The sequence below is a fragment of the Schistocerca gregaria genome, chromosome X, assembly GCF_023897955.1.
Source record: "Schistocerca gregaria isolate iqSchGreg1 chromosome X, iqSchGreg1.2, whole genome shotgun sequence".
Lineage (NCBI taxonomy): Eukaryota > Metazoa > Arthropoda > Insecta > Orthoptera > Acrididae > Schistocerca > Schistocerca gregaria.
In genome coordinates this window covers 313,787,490-313,810,180 of record NC_064931.1, presented here as the reverse complement: position 1 = coordinate 313,810,180, position 22,691 = coordinate 313,787,490, and the positions used below count along the sequence as shown (strand labels likewise).

General features: G+C 41.3%; 1 protein-coding gene across 13 annotated transcripts in view; it reads right to left on the bottom strand.

Annotated features, from left to right (window-relative positions):
• Positions 1–5,889: 5,889 nt before the first annotated feature.
• LOC126298956 (glycoprotein endo-alpha-1,2-mannosidase) overlaps positions 5,890–22,691 on the bottom strand; it is an 86,871-nt gene continuing 70,069 nt past the window's right edge. For all 13 annotated transcript variants that reach the window (XM_049990568.1, XM_049990567.1, XM_049990572.1 and 10 more), the window contains one exon: positions 5,890–6,587. In XM_049990568.1, the coding sequence (XP_049846525.1) occupies positions 6,169–6,587 (419 nt within the window). In that variant the 3' untranslated portion in view covers positions 5,890–6,168. The remainder of the gene's footprint in view (positions 6,588–22,691) is intronic.

Below are 22,691 nucleotides of genomic sequence, written 5' to 3'. Positions count from 1 at the left end.
GGTTCATCTTTCAAACTAATTAATTAATTGCTTTGTTTATTTACTGACAAAGTGATTCTCTAGCATATCAACAATAGGTGAAGCATAACAATGCTCACTTTCCTGTCACCTTGCTTTTTACCTTTGGTTTTCCCAAGAGGGCTCATGGTGTTATTGCCTCTCCCCAGGTGAGGTTTAAGAAAACAATGTCACTTTTTCTGTGGAGATTGTTCCATTTTTATGAAAGTTTTCCACGAAAATTAAATGAAAGAAATTGCTATCAGCACAACCTATGCTGAAACATGTCAAATATCTTGTTTAAATAAACAATACACACTCGAGGTTGAAATATCAAAAATATAGGAAAAAATAAATGGCTACTTATTGTAAAGGTGACACATTATGTTGCGGACAGGCAAAATGAAGACACTTACATTTAAGCTTTCGGCCTCAGCCTTCATCAGAAAAAGAAAAAGAAACATACACCTAAGCAAGGACACCTCATGCACATATGACAGCCAACTTTGGCAGCTCAGACCAGAACACCCAGGTGGTCCAAGCTGCCGGAGGTGGCGGTCATGTATGTGTGAGGTGTGCTTGCTTGTATGAATGAATGATGTGTACTTCTCTTTCTTTTTCTGATGGAGGCTGTGGCCGAAAGCTTATGAGTAAGTGTATTTTAATTGTGTCTGTCTGCAACTTAATGTGTCACCTTTACAGCAAGTAGCCATATATATTTCCCTACATTGTTTTAAATATCTTGTTTATCTCAGTAAATGTCAAACTAACAATATGTAAGGAAGCAGATTTTATGTTATTAAATATTAGTAACCCAAGTTGCAGTAAAAAATCTGAGATGATTTTTATGCCCTGCGCCAAATGTGCTGTGTCGCTGTGTCTTGTTTATAAGAAACAGAATTATGTTCCATGCCAAATAACTAATTTTATCTTTACCATCTGTGTTTTTAACTCATAAGTCTGTTACTTTTATTGAATCCTACAACTGCTGCAAGTTTTCCTGCACGTCCAAATTTTGTACAAAAAGTATATTGTCAGCAAAGCACTCTTTTAGTAAATCCCACTGAAATACATGGTTGTAGCTGTATCACAAGTTACATGAAGGAGTATCTTTTTTATTTCATGATGTGACTAGTTTTGAATATTTATGTCCATTTGCAACCCATCCGTATCATAAGTGTGACAATACAGGTGAAACCCTATTTACAAAAATGGCCCCTGCAGTGATAATCAAAGCAGCAATACGGCCAACTCAACAACAGTAAATAGACCAAATAGGACAGACATTGGAGAACATACATCTGTCCTATGTGGTCTATGTCCTATGGAGTCGGCCATAGTGCCAATTTGATTGTCACTGCAGGAGCAACTTCTGTCCATAGGCTTTCGCCTGTATTGTGATACTTATGGTACATAAGGTCTGAAAATTAGTCACCATTATGAAATATAAAGGATACTTCTTAATGCAATGTGTGATGGAGCTACAACCCTTTATTTCAATTATAAAACAAGTTTCAGACCTATTTTTCATCTGCAGCATGCTGCAAGTTCATAAATTTCTTTGAACCTAATAGTTTTCAGTGAAGAATAGTAACAAACTGAAAATAATACATTATTCTGCTTCTCACACATGTGCCATTTTGATCTGTCCTTGTAATGTTCTTGACTTTGGTCTTTTCTATACATGGAGAGGACACCATAGTGTTGAAGGCTCTTGAAGGTGTGTACATTCACTTTTTCTACGCTCTCTGTCTTCATTTTTTCTCCTAGTGTTTTATCAGCAATCTGTAGTTTCAGCCTATTCAAGTTTGTCTGATTGTTTATCTGACACATTCTCTGGAATTAGCATTAAGTAACATTTTTCTGCCATAAAATGTGGGATGATAACATCCTAATTTTCTTTGCCTATTTTTATCTATGTATTGATTTACTAGGATCACGTAAGAACTTCACTTCCTCTTCTTTCTTTGTTGTTTCCTATTCTTCCAATACTCCATATTTCCTGCATGTAGTGTTTTCCTTTCTTCTGTCCATGTTGTTTCTAATTTCTTATTTATTCTGCCTCCGATGCCTTCTACATTCAGTATATTATTCTAAAAAATTTGCTTCTGAAATATCTGATTTTTGATATTGTTTCTTTCTAGTTTTTTTTCTTATTTCTATAATCCAAGCTACTGTCAAATTATTTCTCCAGAAATAATTGTTTCAATGGCTTGTTTCCATTCATTCAGTAGCATTGTCAAAAGATGATTTACCTCCAGTCTGCCACTACTACTCATATTTTCTGTACATTCTGGTACATACTTTCTGTTTTCCAATGAGCTTTAGTTCTATAGCACTTATTATTTTTTTAACAATTATTATTTTAGTATCCCTATTCTGTACAGTTTGTAGCACACCATTAAGCATTTCTAAGTAGATAAATACTCTGGTCACATCAGTGTGGTATGGTGTCTTAGTTTTCTTTGTCTAAATATGCGTATTTTTAGTTTACCTGTATGCTGCTTCCAATTTAAACAATGGAAAATCCAGAATGGAATGTAACAATATTATGAAAGATAGTTGCTACCACCATATGGAAGAGATCCTAAGTTGCAGATAGGCACAACAAAGAGACTGTCACAAAATAAGCTTTCGGCCAACAAGCCTTTGTCAGTAATGGGAGGGAGGGACACACACACACACACACACACACACACACACACACACACACACACACGAGCACAGTCTTTGGCAGCTGAAGCCAGACTACAATCAGCAGCAGCGCATGATTGGAGAGGCAACTGGGTGAGGGTAAGGAGGAGGCTGGGGCAGGGAAGGGGAAGGCTAGCAGGGTTGGGGTGTTGGGGTTGGGGACAGTGAAGTGCTGCTGGGAGCGTGCAGGGACAAGGTGGAGAAAGGCTAGGGCAGCTAGGTGCAGCCGGGAGATTAGACGGAGGGTGGGAGAGAGAAAGGGTATGGGGAGGTAGTGGGAAAGGAGAGAAGTAAAAAGACTTGGTGCATTGGTGGAACAGAGGGCTGTGTAGTGATGGAATGGGAACAGGGAAAGAGCTATCTGGATTAGGACAATGACTAATGAAGGTTGAGGCCAGGAGCATTAAAGGAACATAGGATATATTGCAAGGAGAGTTCCCACCTTCCCAGTTCAGAAAAGCTGGTGTTGGTGAGAAGGATCCATATGGCACAGGCTGTGAAGCGGTCATTGAAATGAAGAATGTTGTGTTGGGTGGCATGCTAACAATGTGGTGGTCCTGTTGTTTCTTGGCCACAGTTTGTCGGTGGCCATTTATGCAGACAGGCAGCTTGTTGGCTGCCATGTCCACATAGAATGCAGCAAAGTTGTTGCAGTTTAGTTTCTAGATCACATGCTTGACTTTACATGTAGCCCTGGGGCGATGTTTGTGACCGGACTGGAGTAGGTGGTGTTGGGAGGGTGTATGGGACAGGTCTTGCATCTGGGTGTATTACGGGGATACAAGCCATGAGGTAAGGGATTGGGAGCAGGGGATGTGTAGAAATGGACAAGTATATTGTGTAGGTTTGGCAGACAGCAGAATACCACTGTGGGAGGCATGGGAAGGATAGTGGGCAAGACATTCCCCATTTCAGGGCACCTTGAGAGGTAGTCGAAACACTGGTGGGGGATGTAATTCAGTTTCTCCAGTCCTGGGTGATACTGAGTTATGGGGGGAATGCTCCTCTGTGGCTAGATGGTGAGACTTTGGGAGGTGGTGGGTGACTGGAAAGATAAAGCATGGGAGATCTGTTTTTTTTTTACAAGGGTGGGAGGATAATTACAGTCTGTAAAGGCCTCAGTGAGACCCTTGGTATATATCGAGAGAGGGACCACTTGTCACTGCAGATGGCAATGGCCATGGGTGGCTATGGAAGGGACTTCTTGGTATGGAATGGGTGGCAACTGTCGAACAGGAGGTATTGCTGGTGGTTAGTAGGTTTGATATGGACAGAGATACAGATGTAGCCATTTTTGAGGTGGATTTCAACATCTTGGAAGGAGTCTTGTTGGGTTGAGTAGGGCCAGGTGAAGTAAATGGAGGAGAAGGTGTTGAGGTTCTGGAGGAATGTGGATAGGGTGTCGTCACACTAGATCCAGACCGCAAAGATGTCATCAATGAATCTGAACCACTCAAGGAGTTTAGGATTCTGAGTGTTTAGAAAGGATTCCTCTAGATTGTCCATGAATAGGTTGGCATAGGATTGTGCCATGCGGGTGCCCATAGCCATATCCTGGATTTATTTGTAGGTAATGCCTTCAAAGGAGAAGTAATTGCTGGTGAGGATATAGTTGGTCATGGTGACTAGGAAGGTGGTTGTTGGTTTGAAATCCATTGGGAATTGGGAAATGTAGAGTTCGATAGTGGCAAAGCCGTGGGCATTAGGGATGTTAGTGTCAAAGGAGGCGGCATCAATAGTAATGAGCAGGGCACTCACTGTGAGGTAAAGGAACAGGAACTGTGGGGAGTCTGTGGAAGAAATGGTTGGTATCGATATAAAAGGGTAGGTTTTGGATAATAGACTGAAATTGTTGGTCTACGAGAGCAGAGATTCTCTCAGTAGCGTCAAAGTAACCAGCATCCTGGGTGGTTGGGTTAATGGACTTAAGGAAACTTGTAGAAATTAGGAGTGCGGAGACAGATGGACTCTGGGGAGACGTTCTGGGATCGGCCTAAAGTATACAATAATATAGATATTGTTATTTACTAACTAAATCTATTTTACCTATTTTGATACTTTTTTATATTTGACATGAATTTTGTTTTCTTAGTTGCAATTATAAGCCCAGCATTAGTAGGTATTCTTTCTAGAAGATTTATTTGAGTAACTGCTTCTGTCAGATTTTCTGAAAGTATTGAAAAATCATCTGCAAAGGCCAGGCAGTTAACATTAATTCTATTTGATTTCCTTCCCAGAATTATTAGTTCAATTTTTTGATTTTGTAGCTCCAAATTCCAGATCTTTACAATTTTTTTTCTAAAACACATTTGGACACCAAAGCTTAGAAGGTATCATTCTTATCTACAAGTAATTATTATTTTGAATGATTAAGATATTTCTTCCATAAATTTCACTTTAGATACAGTGTTTGTTAAGAGTTTCACAAAATATGTTTCCTAATTTTGCTGAACACCAGATTCTCTAATGATCTTATCCTCTCTTTTCTGTATCTACAGAATAAAATGCTTTCTTGGAATCAATAAACGATCCTATTATATGTTTTCAGGTTAAAATTTTTTGGCAAATTACTGATTTTAATTCAAAGATCTGGTATGCACAGTATCTTCCCCACAAAAACCTATTCTTGACAGTGAGAGACAGTCTGAAAACTATCAAAGATTACTTGAATGGCTCACTGGAAAATGTATTGCTTCCAAAAGATAAAAACCCAGATTAAAGACACGGTCTGGCACCCAGTTTTATTCCATTCAGGAAGACTACTCCACTACAAAATTTGCCAGATTGATAGTTTCATATTGTTGTCTTATGTCTGAATGTCTGCTAACTGCTACTGCTAGATATGTGTAAAACTGACACATAATTCACTAAGCTTCATCAAGCTTCTTAAAACATTAAAAGCCTGTACAAATTTATGTTGGCAACTTATACAACTGGATGAAGTACATGAAACGTAATATTTAATGAAATACTCAAAGGGATGAATGTGACTTTGATTGGTAATGAAGTTATTGTATACAAATTTGGGGAATGATGTGACCTTGCAATTGCAATTGGCATCTTAGGGTGGGGGGGGGGGGGGGCACTAGCTGGAATACTTAAGGGGGCAAGCCAGGGTAAGAGGTGGAGGAGCAGTGGAGGACTAGGTGAGGGTAACTTGGTAACTGGCACACAACTTTCAGCTGTGTTACAAACAGATTTCTGAGTTTCAAAATGTTTTTATTCATATGTGAAAAATATTTACCAGCCAAAAGTTAGCAAAATTTTATTTGAAAATAATATCTATGCATATGTAGTCATGTGGCATTTTCATGTGGAAATCAGTTTTCTGGATGCAAGTGACATGATGGTATGGGATTCACTGATTCTGTCAACTAGATACAATCACACAACTCTTGAGTAATTACAGTGACAATTTGCTAGATTCATACCTTTAAAAAGTACGCACATAGTATCAATGAAACATTAACATTAATATTAAATTCTGGTGCTGTCATCCTGTGTTCTTTTTGTGAATTCATTTATCCACCATTTAGTCAAATTTAGATAAAAATATGGACCTTCAGGTTCATAATCTAGATACGTAAATGAGGGAGTTGACTTTGGTAAGGCTGGTTCTATCTGTGTTCCCTCATGCCATTCATTGAATGAAGTTATTGAAATTATTTTAGGTTGGGTAGTTATTGCACTTCGCCAAGCAACCTCATAGTATTTTCCATGGCGCCTGTGCCTGATATTTGCGACATTCCAAGGTCTAATCTGGGTATCAATATACCCAGGACCAACAGATGGAACAAATATAAGACTATTCTGATATGCAAATTTACTAAGACTTCGCCAGTTTTTCCATGATGATCCATATGTGAATCCACTGCTAGCAAAGTATGTGTAGAAACCTGTGAAGAGTACAGACATAAATTATTAATAATAAAACATATTTGTCAATATAAATATCTCCAAAGTAGTTCTAAGAATGTCATGTGTAAAAAATTAGTTTATCTCAAAATGTCAATGAAAACTAAAACTCGTGTTTGAGATCTTTTTTGCACACAAAATATGTAACATACACCACTACAAAACACTGACTACATTATGTGGAAAAGATAAACTTCTGCACAATAACAACAAATGAATATTTAAGTAAAAGCTATACCATCACAATAACCAAAACATATCTTTCACCAAATACACTGAGGTAACAAATCATGCAACAGCAGTTTGCACATATACAGATGCCATTAGTATCGTGTACACAAGATACAAAAGGGCAATCGATTAGTGGAGCTGTCATTTGTACTCCGATGATTCACTGGCTCTTAGCTATGCATACAAACACAAAGTTTTGAGCTGACGAACACTTGGCACAGAAATAATGTACATCATGCAGGCAATAATATTTATTACATTATATTCTGTATTTTGTTTCACAAACAGTAATGTACATAGGTGCAATACACAGGGAAGGGAAAATTTTCACAGAACTGCAAGTAAAAAGAAAAGGCAGCAGACCGTAGTCCACATACAATAGGAACCCTCTTTTATAACAGACTTCCATCTGACCTCTAGATAGCTAAATTAAACACTTTTAGGAATAAAGTTAAGCATTTATTAACAGGGAAAAGCTGTTATTTAGTAGAAGATTTCAAGTTGCAGTCTCCATTTGTAAAACAATGTATATAGCATAAGTTTGTTTTTGCAACACAAAAATGATAATTTCTGACCTTCACTACTTATATCAATGTGTGCACTTGTGTATGTTAACTAAACCTTTGTATATGTGCACTAAAATGTATGACAATGTCCAAAAACTGACTGTTATATGGACAGCAAACAAATAAATAAATAAACAACACAGTGGCTGATGCCATTCACTTAACGACAAACAGTAGTGGTGTTTGCAGTAGTTGTCAGAGCTAACAGACAAGAAACACCATGTGAAATAACCACAGGGATTGATGTTGGATGTACAATGAACATACCCATTAGTACAGTGCAGCAAAATATGATGTTAATGGGTTATGCCAGCAGACAACCGAAGCAGGTGCCTTTTCTAACAGTACGTCATGTGCAGTGCTTTTCCTGGGCTCATGATCATATCGGTTGGACCCTAGACAACTAGAAAACTGTGGCCTGGTCAGATGCGTCCCAATTTCAGTTGGTAAGAGCTGATGGTATGGTTCAAGTGTGGCACAGACCACATGAAACCATGGACCCAAGTTGCCAATGAGACACCATGCAAGCCAGTGGTGGTTCCATAATAGAGTGGGCTTTGTTTATATGGAATAGACTGGGTCCTCTGGACCAACTGAGCTGATCACTGACTGGAAGTGGTTATGTTTGGCTATTTGGAGACTATTTGAGGCCTTTCATAGACTTCATATTTCGAAACAATGGTGTGCCATGTCACTGGACCACACTTGTTCACAGTTGGTTTGAACAACATTCTGGCCAATCAGAATGAACGATTTGGCCATCAAAATCACCCGACATGAATCCCATTAAACATTTATGGGACAACACTGAGAGGTCAGTTTGTGCAGGCAACACTTTCGAAATTATGGATGGCTACAGAGGCAGCATGGTTAAATATTTCTGTAGGGGACTTCCAATGACTTGCTGAGTCCATACCACATCCAGCTGCTGCACTACACAGGGCAAAAGGGGTCCAACACAACATTAGGGGGCATCCCATGGCTTTTGTCACCTCAGTGTACATAAAGCACCAATTTAATGAAAAAATAAATTTTATGTAGTATTACTCTACAGTTATGATATCACAATTCTTCTCAATAACTTAATACTTTCAATTTAATAACTCTGCAAAAGTTCAGTGCCAGTAACACATGCATTACTTATTAAGTTGAATTATTACTCAAACAGATAGAAAAACCCTTAAATTACATGCAAATTGATTGTTCCTGGTAAAACAAGATAGGTATGGTAAAACACATAGCACTGGCATGTCGATAGACACATAAACAAACACAAACATACACACAAAATTCAAGCTTTCGCAACCAACGGTTGCTTCATCAGGAAAGAGGGAAGGAGAGGGAAAGATGAAAGGATGTGGGTTTTAAGGGAGAGGGTAAGGAGTCATTCCAATCCCGGGAGCGGAAAGACGTACCATAGGGGGAAAAAAGGACAGGTCTACACTCGCACACACACACATATCCATCCACATATACCACACATACACAGACACAAGCAGACATTTCATAAAATATATATATATATATATATATATATATATATATATATATATATATATATTAAAAATAAAGATTCCAAGACTCACCAAGCGGGAAAGCGCCGGCAGACAGGCACATGAACAAAACACACAAACACACACACAGAATTACAAGCTTTCGCAACTGGCAGTTGCTTCGTCAGGAAGGAAGGAAGGAGAGGGAAAAATGTATTTACATCGTCATATATATATATATATATATATATATATATATATATATATATATATATATATATATATAATAGAAAGAAACTTCCACATGGGAAAAATATATTAAAAACAAAGATTCCAAGACTTACCAAGCGGGAAAGTGCCGGCAGACAGGCACATGAACAAAACACACAAACACACACACAGAATTACGAGCTTTCGCAACTGGCAGTTGCTTCGTCAGGAAAGAGGGAAGGAGAGGGAAAAATGAAAGGATGTGGGTTTTAAGGGAGAGGGTAAGGAGTCATTCCAATCCCGGGAGCGGAAAGACTTCCCTTAGGGGAAAAAAAGGACAGGTGTACACTCGCCCACACACACACACACACACACACACACACACACACACACACACACACACACACACACACATATCCATCCGCACATACCGTATGTCTGCTTGTGGCTGTGTATGTGCAGATGGATATCTGTGCGTGTGTGTGTGTGCGCGAGTGTACACCTGTCCTTTTTTCCCCCTAAGGGAAGTCTTTCTGCTCCCGGGATTGGAATGACTCCTTACCCTCTCCCTTAAAACCCACATCCTTTCGTCTTTCCCTCTCCTTCCTGAAGAAGCAACCATCGGTTGCGAAAGCTAGTAATTCTGTGTGTGTGTGTGTGTGTTTGTGTGTTTTGTTCATTGTGCCTGTCTGCCGGCACTTTCCCGCTTGGTAAGTCTTGGAATCTTTGTTTTTAATATATTTTTCCCATGTGGAAGTTTCTTTCTATTTTATATATATATATATTTGCAGTAAGTGCTTAAGTTATATCTGGAGGAAAGGAAAAACAACATAACTAAACCAAATTTAAATTTAATATCTAATTAACATGTGACTGAGCAAGATTCACAAAGGAACAGCAGTATACTCAGAGTACAAAGAAATACTGCTCTACCTTCAATCCATTAAATCACATAGAATAAAACACTAATCCCTTTTCCACCTGAGTTTTCTGAAATAATGTGGCATAAGTCCAAGGTTGCTGTTTGATAATAAAATAAAAATGCTTCTTAAAACAGTTATACATTATTGTACAATGAGTAATAAGGCTACCTGCAAAGAAACTACACTGACAAATGAAATATATCCTTATATGAAAGCCTATTAACAAATTACATGTAACACATGTTAACAGAATTGACTGGTGGACTTGAGATAAGGCTAACCCATGTGGATTTGGTAACCAGACACTAGCACACACAGTCTAACTTTTTGTATATTCCAGGCTGTTGTGTATCATGCAGTTAAGAAATTGCTACAATTCACATTACTGTGTCTACTACAATATTCTACATGCCCACAGACTGGTTCTCTCTAGTAGTAAGATGTAAGTTCCCAATGATAATTTGTCAATGTAGTAAGTTAATTTACAACTATGGAAATTTGCCTCCGACAACAGACCGCATTATAAACTAGTTGTTCTACTGCCACAAACCTGGCTAATACACACAGGTACTGATGGAATTCTACTCATTTTGTCATCTCGCAAACTAGTTTGGAGTTCTTCATCAAGATGTTTACATCAGCAGTGATATCTAAAAATATGCAATGAAGCCATTCAGTCTTCAGTTAATTACTGCACGACACGCTCAGAGGCTGTAGCTATGAAGATATGTCATTACAACATCAAAGGGGCTATGTAGCTTGTCAAGTATCAATAAGAAAGATGATTCAGATTTCTGCAAAGCAGCATGATTATTAGTGGGCAAACCATACATATTTAATAGGAGATGCAAAAATATGATATAGGATAGATTGCTACTAACCACTGAGTGACAGGTACACTGCAACAAAGACTGTTGGATATTATAAGCTATTGGACAAATTCCTTCTTCAATAAAACACACATATTCATACACACATGGCCACTGTCATCTCTGGCCTAATTGTGCTGAATAGTGCATGGATAGTGTGGTTACAGATGAGGTATGTGACTGGGAAGGGTAGGGATAGCAGGATTGGAGTGGATAAGATGCTATAGTGCTGCCTGTGGTGCAAACATGTAGGGGTGTGGTGAAGACAGGATGGTAAACTGCTACATGCAGCATTGGAAAGCTGTGCTGTGGGGTGAGGGTGAGGGTGGGGGTGGGGGGGGGGGGGGTAGAGGGAGAGAAGCAGACAAGGGGAAAGGACTACACAGATGCATTGCAGGGGTACCAGGCATTTGTGACATTGGAGTGAGAGCAGGGAAGGGGCCAGATGCAGATGCAGAAAGGGGCTAGCAAATATTGAGGCCAGGAAGGGTTAAGAGATTGAAGCATATGTTGTAGGGAGAGTTCCCACTTGTGCAATTCAGAAAAGCTGCTGTTTGTGAGAATAGTCTAAATAGCACAGGTTGTGAAGAAGTTGTTGAAGTGGGGCACATCATGCTGGGTGGCAGGCTTTGGAACTGAACTGACTCTTGGCCACAATGTCGTGGTGACCATTTATGTGGGCAGACAGCATGTTAGTGATCATTCCCACATAGAATGCCACACAGTGGTTGTAGCTAAGTTAGTAGACCACATGATTGCTTCCAAAGGTGGTCCTGTCTTTGATGGAGTAGAAGATGCCTGTGACAGGACTTGAGTAGGTGGCAGTGTAAAGGTGTATGGGACAGGTCTTGCATCTATGTCTATTACAGGGATATGAGCTGTGGGGCAAAGGGTTGGAAGTATGGATGGAATAGGCATAGACAAGGATATTGCATAGATTGAGTGAGTGGTAGAATAGTGGGTGGAGGGGGTGGATGGGGAGTACATGGAGGATATTTCTCATTGCACAGTGATAAGTTGTCGAAACCCTTAGGAGACAAGGTGCAGGAGATCTGTTCTGGATAAGTTGGAGAGGGTAATTTTGATCTGTGAAGGCCCAGTGAGATCCTCAGCATATTTGGGAAGGGACGTTTCATCAGTGCGGATGCAATTGCCATGTGTGGCTAGGCTGTATGGAAGGGATATCTTGGTGTAGAATGGATAGCAGCTGTCAAAATGTAGATATTGTTGGTGATTGGCAGGTTTGATGTGGACAAATGTACTGATGGAGCCATCCATGAGGTTGTGGTCAACTTTGAGGAAAGTAGCTTTCTGAACAAATAAGGGCCAAGTGAAGTAAATGAGGGGGAGGGTGTTGAAGTTCTGTGGGAATGTTATTAGTGTGTTCTAAACCAAGATCTACATCATGAAGACATCATCAATGAATGTGAACTATGTGAGGGGTTTGGGATTCTGGCTAGCAATGATTTCTCTAGAGGGCACATGGATAGACTGGCATAGGATCGTGCCACGTAGATGTACATGGCTGTACTGCAGATTCATTGTAGGTGAAGCCCTCAAGGGAGAAGTAATTGTGGCTATACTTGGTGATGGTGCCCAAGGAGGAAGTTGTAGGTTTGGGGTCAGTCAGACATTGAGAAAAGTAGTGTTCAATGGCAGAAACGACATGGACACTGGGAATATTAGCATAGATGGAAGTTGCATCAACAGTGGTGAGCAGGGTGCAGGGTGGTAAGGGGACAGTCACTGTGGAGTCAGCAGAGGAAATGGTTAGTGTCTTTTATATAGGAGGGTACATTGCAGGTGTGTTAGTCCACAAGGGTAGGTATTCTCTCAGTGGGGACACGGAATCCAGTCACAATAGGATGTCTTGGATGGTTGGATTTATGTATTGTAGGAGGCAGGAGTGGAGGGGGTGAGGAGAGAGATGCCTTTCAAAAGAGGGGTTCTGGTATGGCACACTACACCTCACCTCCCACAAGCACAACCTGCCCACGCTACACCCAGCACCCCACTACCCTATCCCCATCAGGTCCTTGCACATTCCCACCACAGGCTGTGTGTGTGTGTGTGTGTGTGTGTGTGTGTGTGTGTGTGTGTGTGTGTGTGTGTGTGTGTGTGTGTGTGGGTGTGTGGGTGTGTGGGTGTGTGGGTGTGTGGGTGGGTGGGTGGGTGTGTGGGTGGGTGGGTGGGTGGGTGGGTGGGTGGGTGGGTGGGTGGGTGGGTGGGTGGGTGGGTGGGTGGGTGGGTGGGTGAGCGGGCGCACGCGCGAGTTTTTCTTACATGTCAAGAAGGAGTTTGTCCTATAGCTTATGATATGCAACATTATTCTTTCAATATACCTGCCTGTCCCGCAACACCTCCTGTATGTGGTGAACGGCAGTATATCCTATATCATTATCCCTATGACATCAGACTTCTGGAAGTCCTTCATTGTGTGTGATATTATTTCATTAGAAGCAAAAAATTGTGTAAATAGTATAACATCTCATTTGCTGGCTGTGCCTGTGTGCTCTTCCTGTGGCTACTGTCTATGACAGGATTGATTTTTAGGGGACGGAGGCTTTCTTCAGTATGGAGTTGATGATCTAGTATTTGCAAAAGCTCCTAAGTGGGCTGTGGCTGAAGCTTACATGGCTGGCTTATAGAGAGAGTAATTTCCCCACAATGGCCAGTGTTTCCAACACCTGATGCTGGTAAAGTTCTGAAAGTCCTGACAGAAAGCAGCAGTTTACAGAAGCTCTATTAGCAGGAGCAAGAAATGGTGCATTTTCATGCCTGCATTCTGCTCCTGATCCTGATTCACTGAAGGGCCTAAATGCTAAATAACTTTGTGAAGCAGTTTGAGCCAGTGAAATTGGGGTTGTTGATCAGTAGCCCTGTTAGACTCTCTGGAGTGAAGGTGCCAATGCGAGAGTCTTACTGATTTCTGTGTGCAGAGACTTAAAGTATGGCAGACTGGAAGAATCGGAAGTGTGTTCCTGGGTATGGCATGGAACTCTACTTAGTCACTTTCCAGTTTTTATCCATGAATGTTGCAGATTAGTGAGCATGGACTGATAGCAGTGAAAATATTCCACTCAAAGGTCGGGTCTCGGAATCTTTTTGAAAGTAGTAGGATTGCTACAGGGCTTTCATTATTGAATCAGAGTATTGAGAAGTTTAACCCTGTCTCATAGGTTCATAGGTCAAAGCAAGGCTGGCAACCCTTTCTCAGACTGAGCTTGTGTGTAGTAATGTAAGGAATTAATCCAGGTCAGCTAATAAATGTTTCCAATTAATCTGTGGAGCAGCACATTGCACAGTTTGTCTCGGGTGCTGCATGTCGCCGAGAGTGAATGGATTCTGGCCATGACTGTTACATGATTGCACACAACACTATGCAGTGGACAAAAAGAATGTTTCAATAGTATCGCAGGATAATTCATTTGAGAAAACTAATAAATTATGAGAGAGCATTGCTGGCAAGTTCTTTCCTTCAAGAGGCAAGAGGTATACATTGTCTATAGTCACATATGAAGTGACACACTTCCTAACTTTCAGAACTAATAGTTTCTTTGGTTGGGAGGAAAGATGGATAGTTTGTGGAAGATAAGAGAGGTCACTTGAACCCCAGAATGTGAAAGACTCACATGTAGTTAGAGTGAGGGTGGATAGAGATGAAGGGCGATGGCTTCTCCCTTCATCTTCACTACAGGTGAGTCTGTCTCTCATCCTGGGGTCTGAGTGACCTGCCAGTCCTTTTTAACATTGCCCAACCTATTCATCTCGCCTCCCAACCACAGGAATTACTTTAGTTCTGAAAGATAGGTGGGTGTTACTTCTCTATCTGTTTATCAGCAGCACTGCATGTAATGCCTCTTTATGGTAAGTACTGGGCAACAATTATGCATGGTAAATTATATGAACAGACAAAATGTTAAAATTACATGCCCTAAATCTGTGAACTTGTTGACCACTGGAACGATAAAAACGTCCAGAAACTCAGTTTTTCATTACCTAAAATATGGCCAGATCTCCAGGTATCTGTCTCCCTTGACACCACAAATTAAAAGATGGTGCAAGCAATGATACTGTTTATTCACAAGCATCATCACAAACAGATGGCCAAGTGTCAAGTGGCAATGTTCTATTCTTAAGAGATGCACATCCAACATGAATGGTGACCTAACTTTATGTAGGTTGTTATATTTCCAATCTCTCATTCATCCTCTAGCAAGTGACCTCCACCTCAAAACTGAGAGACAATGGTACAAGAATAGCACAAAGTAATACAGTGTGTTCATCTCATGCACACCCTGCTCCTGCATCAGCTTACTAATTTCCTTTGATTCCCACACACAGATGTACCAGCAAAATCATGTTCAATTTCCATGCAACTGCAGTATGTGAATGAGCCTTTTTTTTCTGCATGCTTTTCTGTATCTGGCATACATTTGCTGAAAAGCATGAATAACACTTTTGGAACAGAACAGAAAAAAATATTTCCACCAATCACATTTCATCTCCATCTGTCCCCATGGAAGGCCACAGAGCTGTCACTGACTGCAATTAATCTAAAAAGTGATCCTAAAGACAGTGTCAGTTGCTTGTAGATACCACTTTTACAATGTATACAGCACAGGTTATCCACTTTGAAGTTGCAATTGAATATTCACTCTTACATAACTAGGAACAGGAACTCTCAATATTCACTGGTCTAAAATTACAAAAATACAAAAAAGTCTCCTGCATGCAGGACAATTCTTTTTAACCAATTATTCTGTGGAAACCAGCAGTTGAAAACTAGTACATTCAGAAACGCTATGGAAGCTTGGCAGAAAGAAAAAGCTTTCTATAAGGAGCAGTCAAATGAAAATGGAACAGATGGGAAAAAAGTAAGTAAACTGTTTATTATTTTGAAAGTAATCACCATAGCTTTTAATGCATTTATCCCATTGTGAGACAAGACGGTCAATGCCTTCATGGAAAAAATGTTTGCAGCTGCCTTCTGTTATGCAATCAAGCCATAATTTTCATACATACACATATAAAAGATTTACTCTGAAGAGCCAAAGAAAGCGGTACACCTGACTAATATCACGTAGCGTCCCCGTGAGCATGCAGAAGTGCCACATAACGATGTGGAATGGACTCAACTAATGTCTGAAGTAGTGCAGGAGAGAGTTGACAACATAAATCCTGCAGGGCTGTCCATAAATCTGTAAGAGTACAGGTGGGTGGAGATCTCTTCTGAACATTACAAACATCCCAGATATGCTCAATCATGTTAATGTCTGGGGAGTTTGGTGGGCCGTGGATGTGTTTTTACTCAGAAAAGTGTTCCTGGAGCCACTCTGTAGCAATTCTGGATGTGTGGGGTGTCGCATTGTTGTGCTTGAATTGCCCAAGTTCGTTGGAATACACAAAGGACATGAATGGATGCAGGTCACCAGACAGGATACTTATGTACCTGTCACCTGTCAGAGTTGTATCTAGATGTATCAGGGGTCCCATATCACTCCAACTGTATACAACCCACACCATTAAAGAGCCTCCACCAGCTTGAACTGTCCACTGCTGACACACAGGGTCCATGGATTCATGAGGTTGTCTCCATACCCATACATGTCCTTCCTCTCGATACAATTTGAAATGAGACTTGTCCGACCAGACAACATGTTTCCAGTCATCAACAGTCCAATGTCAGTGTTGATGGGCCAAGGCAAGGTGTAAAGCTTTGTGTCATGCAGTCATCAAGCATACATGAGTGGGCCTTTGGCTCCGAAAGCACATATCAATGTTGTTTCATTGAATGGTTCATATTCTGACACTTGTTGATGGCCCAGCATTGAAATCTGCAGCAATTTGTGGAAGGTTACACTTTTGTCACATTGAACAGTTCTCTTCAATCATCATTGGTCCTGTTCTTACAGGATCTTTATCCAGCCACTGCTATGTCGGAGATTTGATGCTTTACCAGAGTCCTGATATTCATGGTACGCTCGTGAAATGGTCGTATGAGAAAATCCCCATTTCATCCCTATCTCTGAGATGCTGTGTCTCACTGCTCATGTACTGACTATAACACCACATTCAAACTCATTTAAATCTTGATAACCTGCCATTGTAGCAGCAGTAAGCAATCTAACAACTGTGCCAGACACTTTTTGTCCTAAATAAGCATTGCTGACTGCAGTGCCATATTCTGCCTGTTTACATGTCTCTGTATTTGAATACGCATGCCTATACCAGTTTCTTTGGCACTTCAATGTATATCCTGAACATTTAAACTTATGTTGAAGCATTTCACTTGAATTCATGTAAATCCATTTTATTAATTGTTTTAAAGTTGTACCAGCAATTATCATTTATAGTGTTATTAACTCTTTGAATGTAAGATCACTGTTCTTGTTCACTTAGAAACAGGTAAGAGACTTGGCAAATATGTGGTGTGGAATGGAAGCTCTTGGCACAAGGGTTGTTGCTAAGGGATTTCAATTTTGTTTTGTAGTACTGCTGAAGACAGAAGTATTATTTGTTGTTATTTCTGAGTGTAGAAATTCATTTAACAGTACAGAAACTACATTTATTGGAAGTTAGCTGAATAAAAATTCTTTCCATTTAATATTTTTTGGTATAAGGATGACAACTTGGGACTTAATGGAAGACAATAAGGCCAACAACGAACAAACATAAGTACTAATTTAGAACAATAGATTTGATGTGGGAAACTCTACAAACTAACTACATAGGTCATTAAAACAGCCAGTACTGAAGGTGGTGGTGGTGGTGGTGGTGGTGGTGGTGGTGGTGGTGGTTAGTGTTTAACGTCCCGTCGACAACGAGATCATTAGAGACGGAGCGCAAGCTCGGGTTAGGGAAGGATTGGGAAGGAAATCGGCCGTGCCCTTTCGAAGGAACCATCCCGGCATTTGCCTCAAACAATTTAGGGAAATCATGGAAAACCTAAATCAGGATGGCCAGAGACGGGATTGAACCGTCGTCCTCCCGAATGCGAGTCCAGTGTGCTAACCACTGCGCCACCTCGCTCGGTCCAGTACTGAAGAACCCATGACACTTTATGACATTGTCTGGTATCATTACAATGTACAAAGAAATATTAATCAGACTTTTTTCAGAAGTTAGATGCAAAAAGAAACTAAAATTTACCACGAATGCAAAATCCAATGAAATGAAAATGAAACAGAACAACAATCAAGACCTGTGAACAAAAGGACTGGAAAACAAAGAGGACATTACATACACAGAGAAATAAAAGCTAGGTACATGATACCAATTTTTTCTTTAATTATCTTCTCAGACAAAAAACAGTAACAAAAATTTTATTACTTGTGATATTAGTTTTTTGTATGTGAAGTAATTTTGCTAACCTACTTAATTGATCATTTCAAAATGACACTGAAGGAGGAGGAAAGTGGCTCACTTGAGAACATCTTTGAGGAAGACAATTCAGGGTTAGGATTTCAGAATCAGAGTTTGGAAGATTCAGAGAACAAACCGTTGTTACATCAATTTATGCAAAAAATGAACACAGCTATAAATTTTTAGCACAAAACGTAACTAACAAATTTCTGATGCCAACAAAACTTCAAACAATCTAATTTCTGAAGCAAATAAATTTCCAATAAGAGTGAAGCACTGAAAACTGAATTAGGAAATAAGATTGCTGAAAGTTGTGATGGTAATAACTTGGGGGTAGGAAACCAGATTCTGGCATCCAGAGATGGACTAAGTGGAAAACTGAAACCATGAATTAAAAAATTAGACTTAAATGACAGAGTTACAAACACAGAATCCAGTATTCACATTGTTAATCAAAAAGTAACTAACTGGAAGTAAATTTGTGGGGTGAAATTTTAGAAATAGATCCTAATTTTAATTATGAAATTGTAACTGTTAACATTATGTGTGAAAAAATTTGTAATATTGAAAATACAATTTCAGAAAAAGATAATGGCTGTTAAAGTTGGTAGGCTGGTTGGTTTAAAAGAGGGGGGAAGGGACCAAACTGTGAGGTCATCGGTCCCTTGTTCCCGGTAAAATAATTACAAAATGGAAAGAAGAAAAGAAAGGAGACGTACAGCACAATAACAAGAGAAAAGAAGAACCAGAAGAACGACAGAAAGACATCCAACACTACTACTATGGACAAAAACAGGAGAATAAAACCATAGAGAGAAGCAAGAAACAGGTAGAGGGGGTAAAAACAAGAGAGCAGATAACAGTGGCTGGCCGAGCATGAGAATAAAAAGGAAAAGCCAGCCACTCCGCAACACATTAATACATCTACCTTAAAAGCATTACAGTGGAGAACACAAAGGGACAAAGAACATGTGCTAAAACTTATATAGAATGATAAAACCCACCGTCACGTATAAAACGTAAAACTAAATGAGCCGATGACGCACTGTCAGCTAAAATTAATGGCAACGAGTCTGGTAACTGAAGAGTCCATCGCAGGTCAGCCAAAGAAGGACATCTCACCAAGATATGGGACACTGTCAACTGGGCGCCACACAGACACTGAGGTGGGTCACCACAGCACAGGAGGTAGCTGTGTGTCACCCAAGCGTGGCCAATGCGGAGCCAACAGAGAACCACAGAGTCCCTGTGAGAGGCCAGCATGGAGGACTGCCACACATTCATAGTCTCCTCCATGGCATGCAGTTTGTTGTGCATGCTGAGGTTATGCCATTTTGTCTCCCAAAGCCACAAAACCTTGCGGCATAGTACTGAACACAGGTCAGTTGCAGAGAAGCCAATCTCCATAAGCGGTTTCCACATAGCCTGTTTGGCCAGCTTGTCGGCAAGTTCATTCCCTGGGATTCCATTGTGACATGCGGTCCAGACAAAAACCACTGAACAACAGGAGCATTCCAGGGCAAAGATGGACTCCTGGATGGACGCTATCAAAGGATGATGAGGGCAGCACTAGTCAAGAGCTTGTAGGCTGCTCAAGGAGTCAGTACACAGAAGAAAAGCCTCCCCAGGGCATGAACAGATGTGTTCAAGAGTACAAGATATAGCCACCAGCTCGGCAGTGAGAACACTGCAGACGTCGGGCAAGGAATGCTGTGCAACACATCCTCCATGGACATATGTGATGCCGACGTGAACATCAGCCATCGAGCCATTGGTGTAAACCACTTCATGGCCTCGGTACTTGTCAAGAATCGAGAGGAAGTAGCAGCAGAGAGCCGTGGGGTTAATTGAGTCCTTAGGGCCATGTGAAAGGTTCAGGTGAAGCTGTGGCCTAGGTGTGCACCATGGAGGTGTGCGTGCATGGACCTCAATTATAGGTGGTAAAGGCAAGGATTCCAGTTAAGAAAGAAGGGATCAGACACGAACTGTAACTGGAAGCCCTGACCTGGGCTGCCAATGAAGGAGATGAACCACTATGGATGGGAAAAGGAGACGGTGATTCAGACGTGCAGGAGAACTACGAACGTGTGCTACTTAACTGGCCAGCAGCTGTGCATACCTAACCTGCAATGGAGGCTTCCACAAGGACACTGGTCATCGGACTCGTCCTAAAAGCTCCTGTTGCTAGGCGAACGCCACAGTGGTGCACTGGGTCGAGTAAAAGCAATGCTCAATGTGCTGCCGAACCATAAACCAGACTCCCATAGTCAAGGCGGGATTGAACAAGGGCTCTGTAGAGCTGCAACAGTGTAGAGTGATCTGCACCCAAGTTGGTTCTGCCAGCACTTCCACTTAAGCTGATGAAGATGAGGAAGCCAAGTCAATCGGACATCAAAAACCAGTCCTAAGAATCGATATGTCTCTGCTACAGTGTGTGATCATCATTAAAGTAAAGTTCTGGTTCTGGATGAACTGTACGATGCTGACAGAAGCGCATAACACACAACTTTGTGGCTTTAAACTGGAAACCATAGGCTAGAGCCCATGACTGTGCCTTGTGGATGGCTCCTTGTAGGTGCCACTCAGCAGCACCAGTACTGGTGGAGCAGTATGGAATGCAGAAATTGTCTGAATACAGAGAAGGTGAGACGGACAACCCTACAGCTGCTGCTAGGCCATTAATGGCCACTAAAAATAGACACACTCAATATAGAGCCCTGTGGGACCCCATTCTCCTGGATATGGGGGAACTATGGGAGGAACCAACTTGGACATGGAAAGTACAAAGCGACTGGAAATTCTAGATAAAAATTGGAAGTGGGCCTCAGAGACCACATTCGTATAAGGTGGCAAGGATATGATGTCTCCAGGTCATGTCATACGCTTTTAGCAAATACAAAAGACAGCAACCAGATGTTGGCATCTGGAAAAGGCTGTTCAGACGGCAGACTAGGGACACAAGATTATAAGTGGTAGAGCAACCCTGGAGGAAGCTGCTCTGACATGGATCCCGTAGGCCATGTAACTCCAGGACCCAATCCAACTGCCGACACACCATACATTCCAGCAGCTTACAAAGAACGTTGGTGAGGCTGATGGGCTGATAGCTATCCACATTAAGTGGGTTTTTACCAGGTTTGAGCACCGGAATGATTGCGCTCCCCCACTACTGCGATGGAAACACGCCATCACATCAGATTCGGTTGAAGATGGCAAGGAGATGTCGCTTGTAGTCAGGTGAGAGATGTTTAATTATCTGACTGAGGATCCGATCTGGTCCAGGAGCTGTGCCGGGCAATGTGCAAGTGCACTGAGGAGCTCCCACTCTGTAAATGGGGCGTTATAGGATTCACTGTGGTGTGTAGTAAACGAGAGGACTTCCCCTTCCAGCCACAGTTTGGAAGTGCAAAAGGCTGATGGATAATTCTTCGACGCAGAGGCTAGAGCACAGTGCTCAGCAAAGTGCTCAGCAGTCATGTTTGCATCAGTAGATAACACGACATTTATGTTAACACCAGGAAACCTGTTGGGGTATGGTACCCGAAAACACGTTTGAAATTTGCCCAGACTTGTGAAGGTGACGTATGCCACCCAATGGTCAAGATATATCTCTCCCAACACTCTTGCTTCCGTCATTTGATAAGTTGGCAAACATGAGCATGGAGCCATTTAAAGGCTATGAGGTGCTCCAGGGAAGGGTGCCGCTGGAGAGCTCACCGATGCTCCTTAATTGCTTCAGCAACTTCCGGTGGTTACCAGCAAGGGACTGTCTTTTGCCAGGGGCACCCTAAAGAGTGAGGGATCATTGTAGTCACCTGGTCAACCATCATATCAATGTTACCATGTGGAAGAGATTCAACAGTGACCCAATCCGCCTTATTTAAAGCCCATCTGGGCAGGCGTCTGTGGGCTTGACATCGGGGCAGTGACAAGAAGATGGGGAAGTGGTCACTACCACACAGGTCATTGTGTGCTCTCCAGTGGATGGATGGGAGAAGTCTTGGGCTTCAAAAATTGATAAATCACTAGCTGAGTAACTACCTCGAGCCACACTGAAATGTGTGGCGGCCCCAGTATTAAAGAGGCAAAGATCAAACTGAGACAGTAAAGTTTTGACATCTCTGCCTCAGCCAGTAAGCACGGTGCCGCCCCACAAAAATCTCCCAAAAGCAGAAAAGATTTAGGGACCTGATCAATCAATGCAGTTAATACATTCAGGGATACTACACCATCTGGAGAAAGATATACATTGCAGACAGTTATTTCCTGCATCGTCCTTATTCTGACAGCCACAGCTTCAAGAGGGGTTTCAAGGGGGCACAAGTTCACTACAGACTGAGTTTAGGGCATAAATACAAACTCCACCTGACACTCGATTTCAGTCGCTACAGTTCCTGTAGTATCCCTTACAGCCATGGAGGGCAGGGG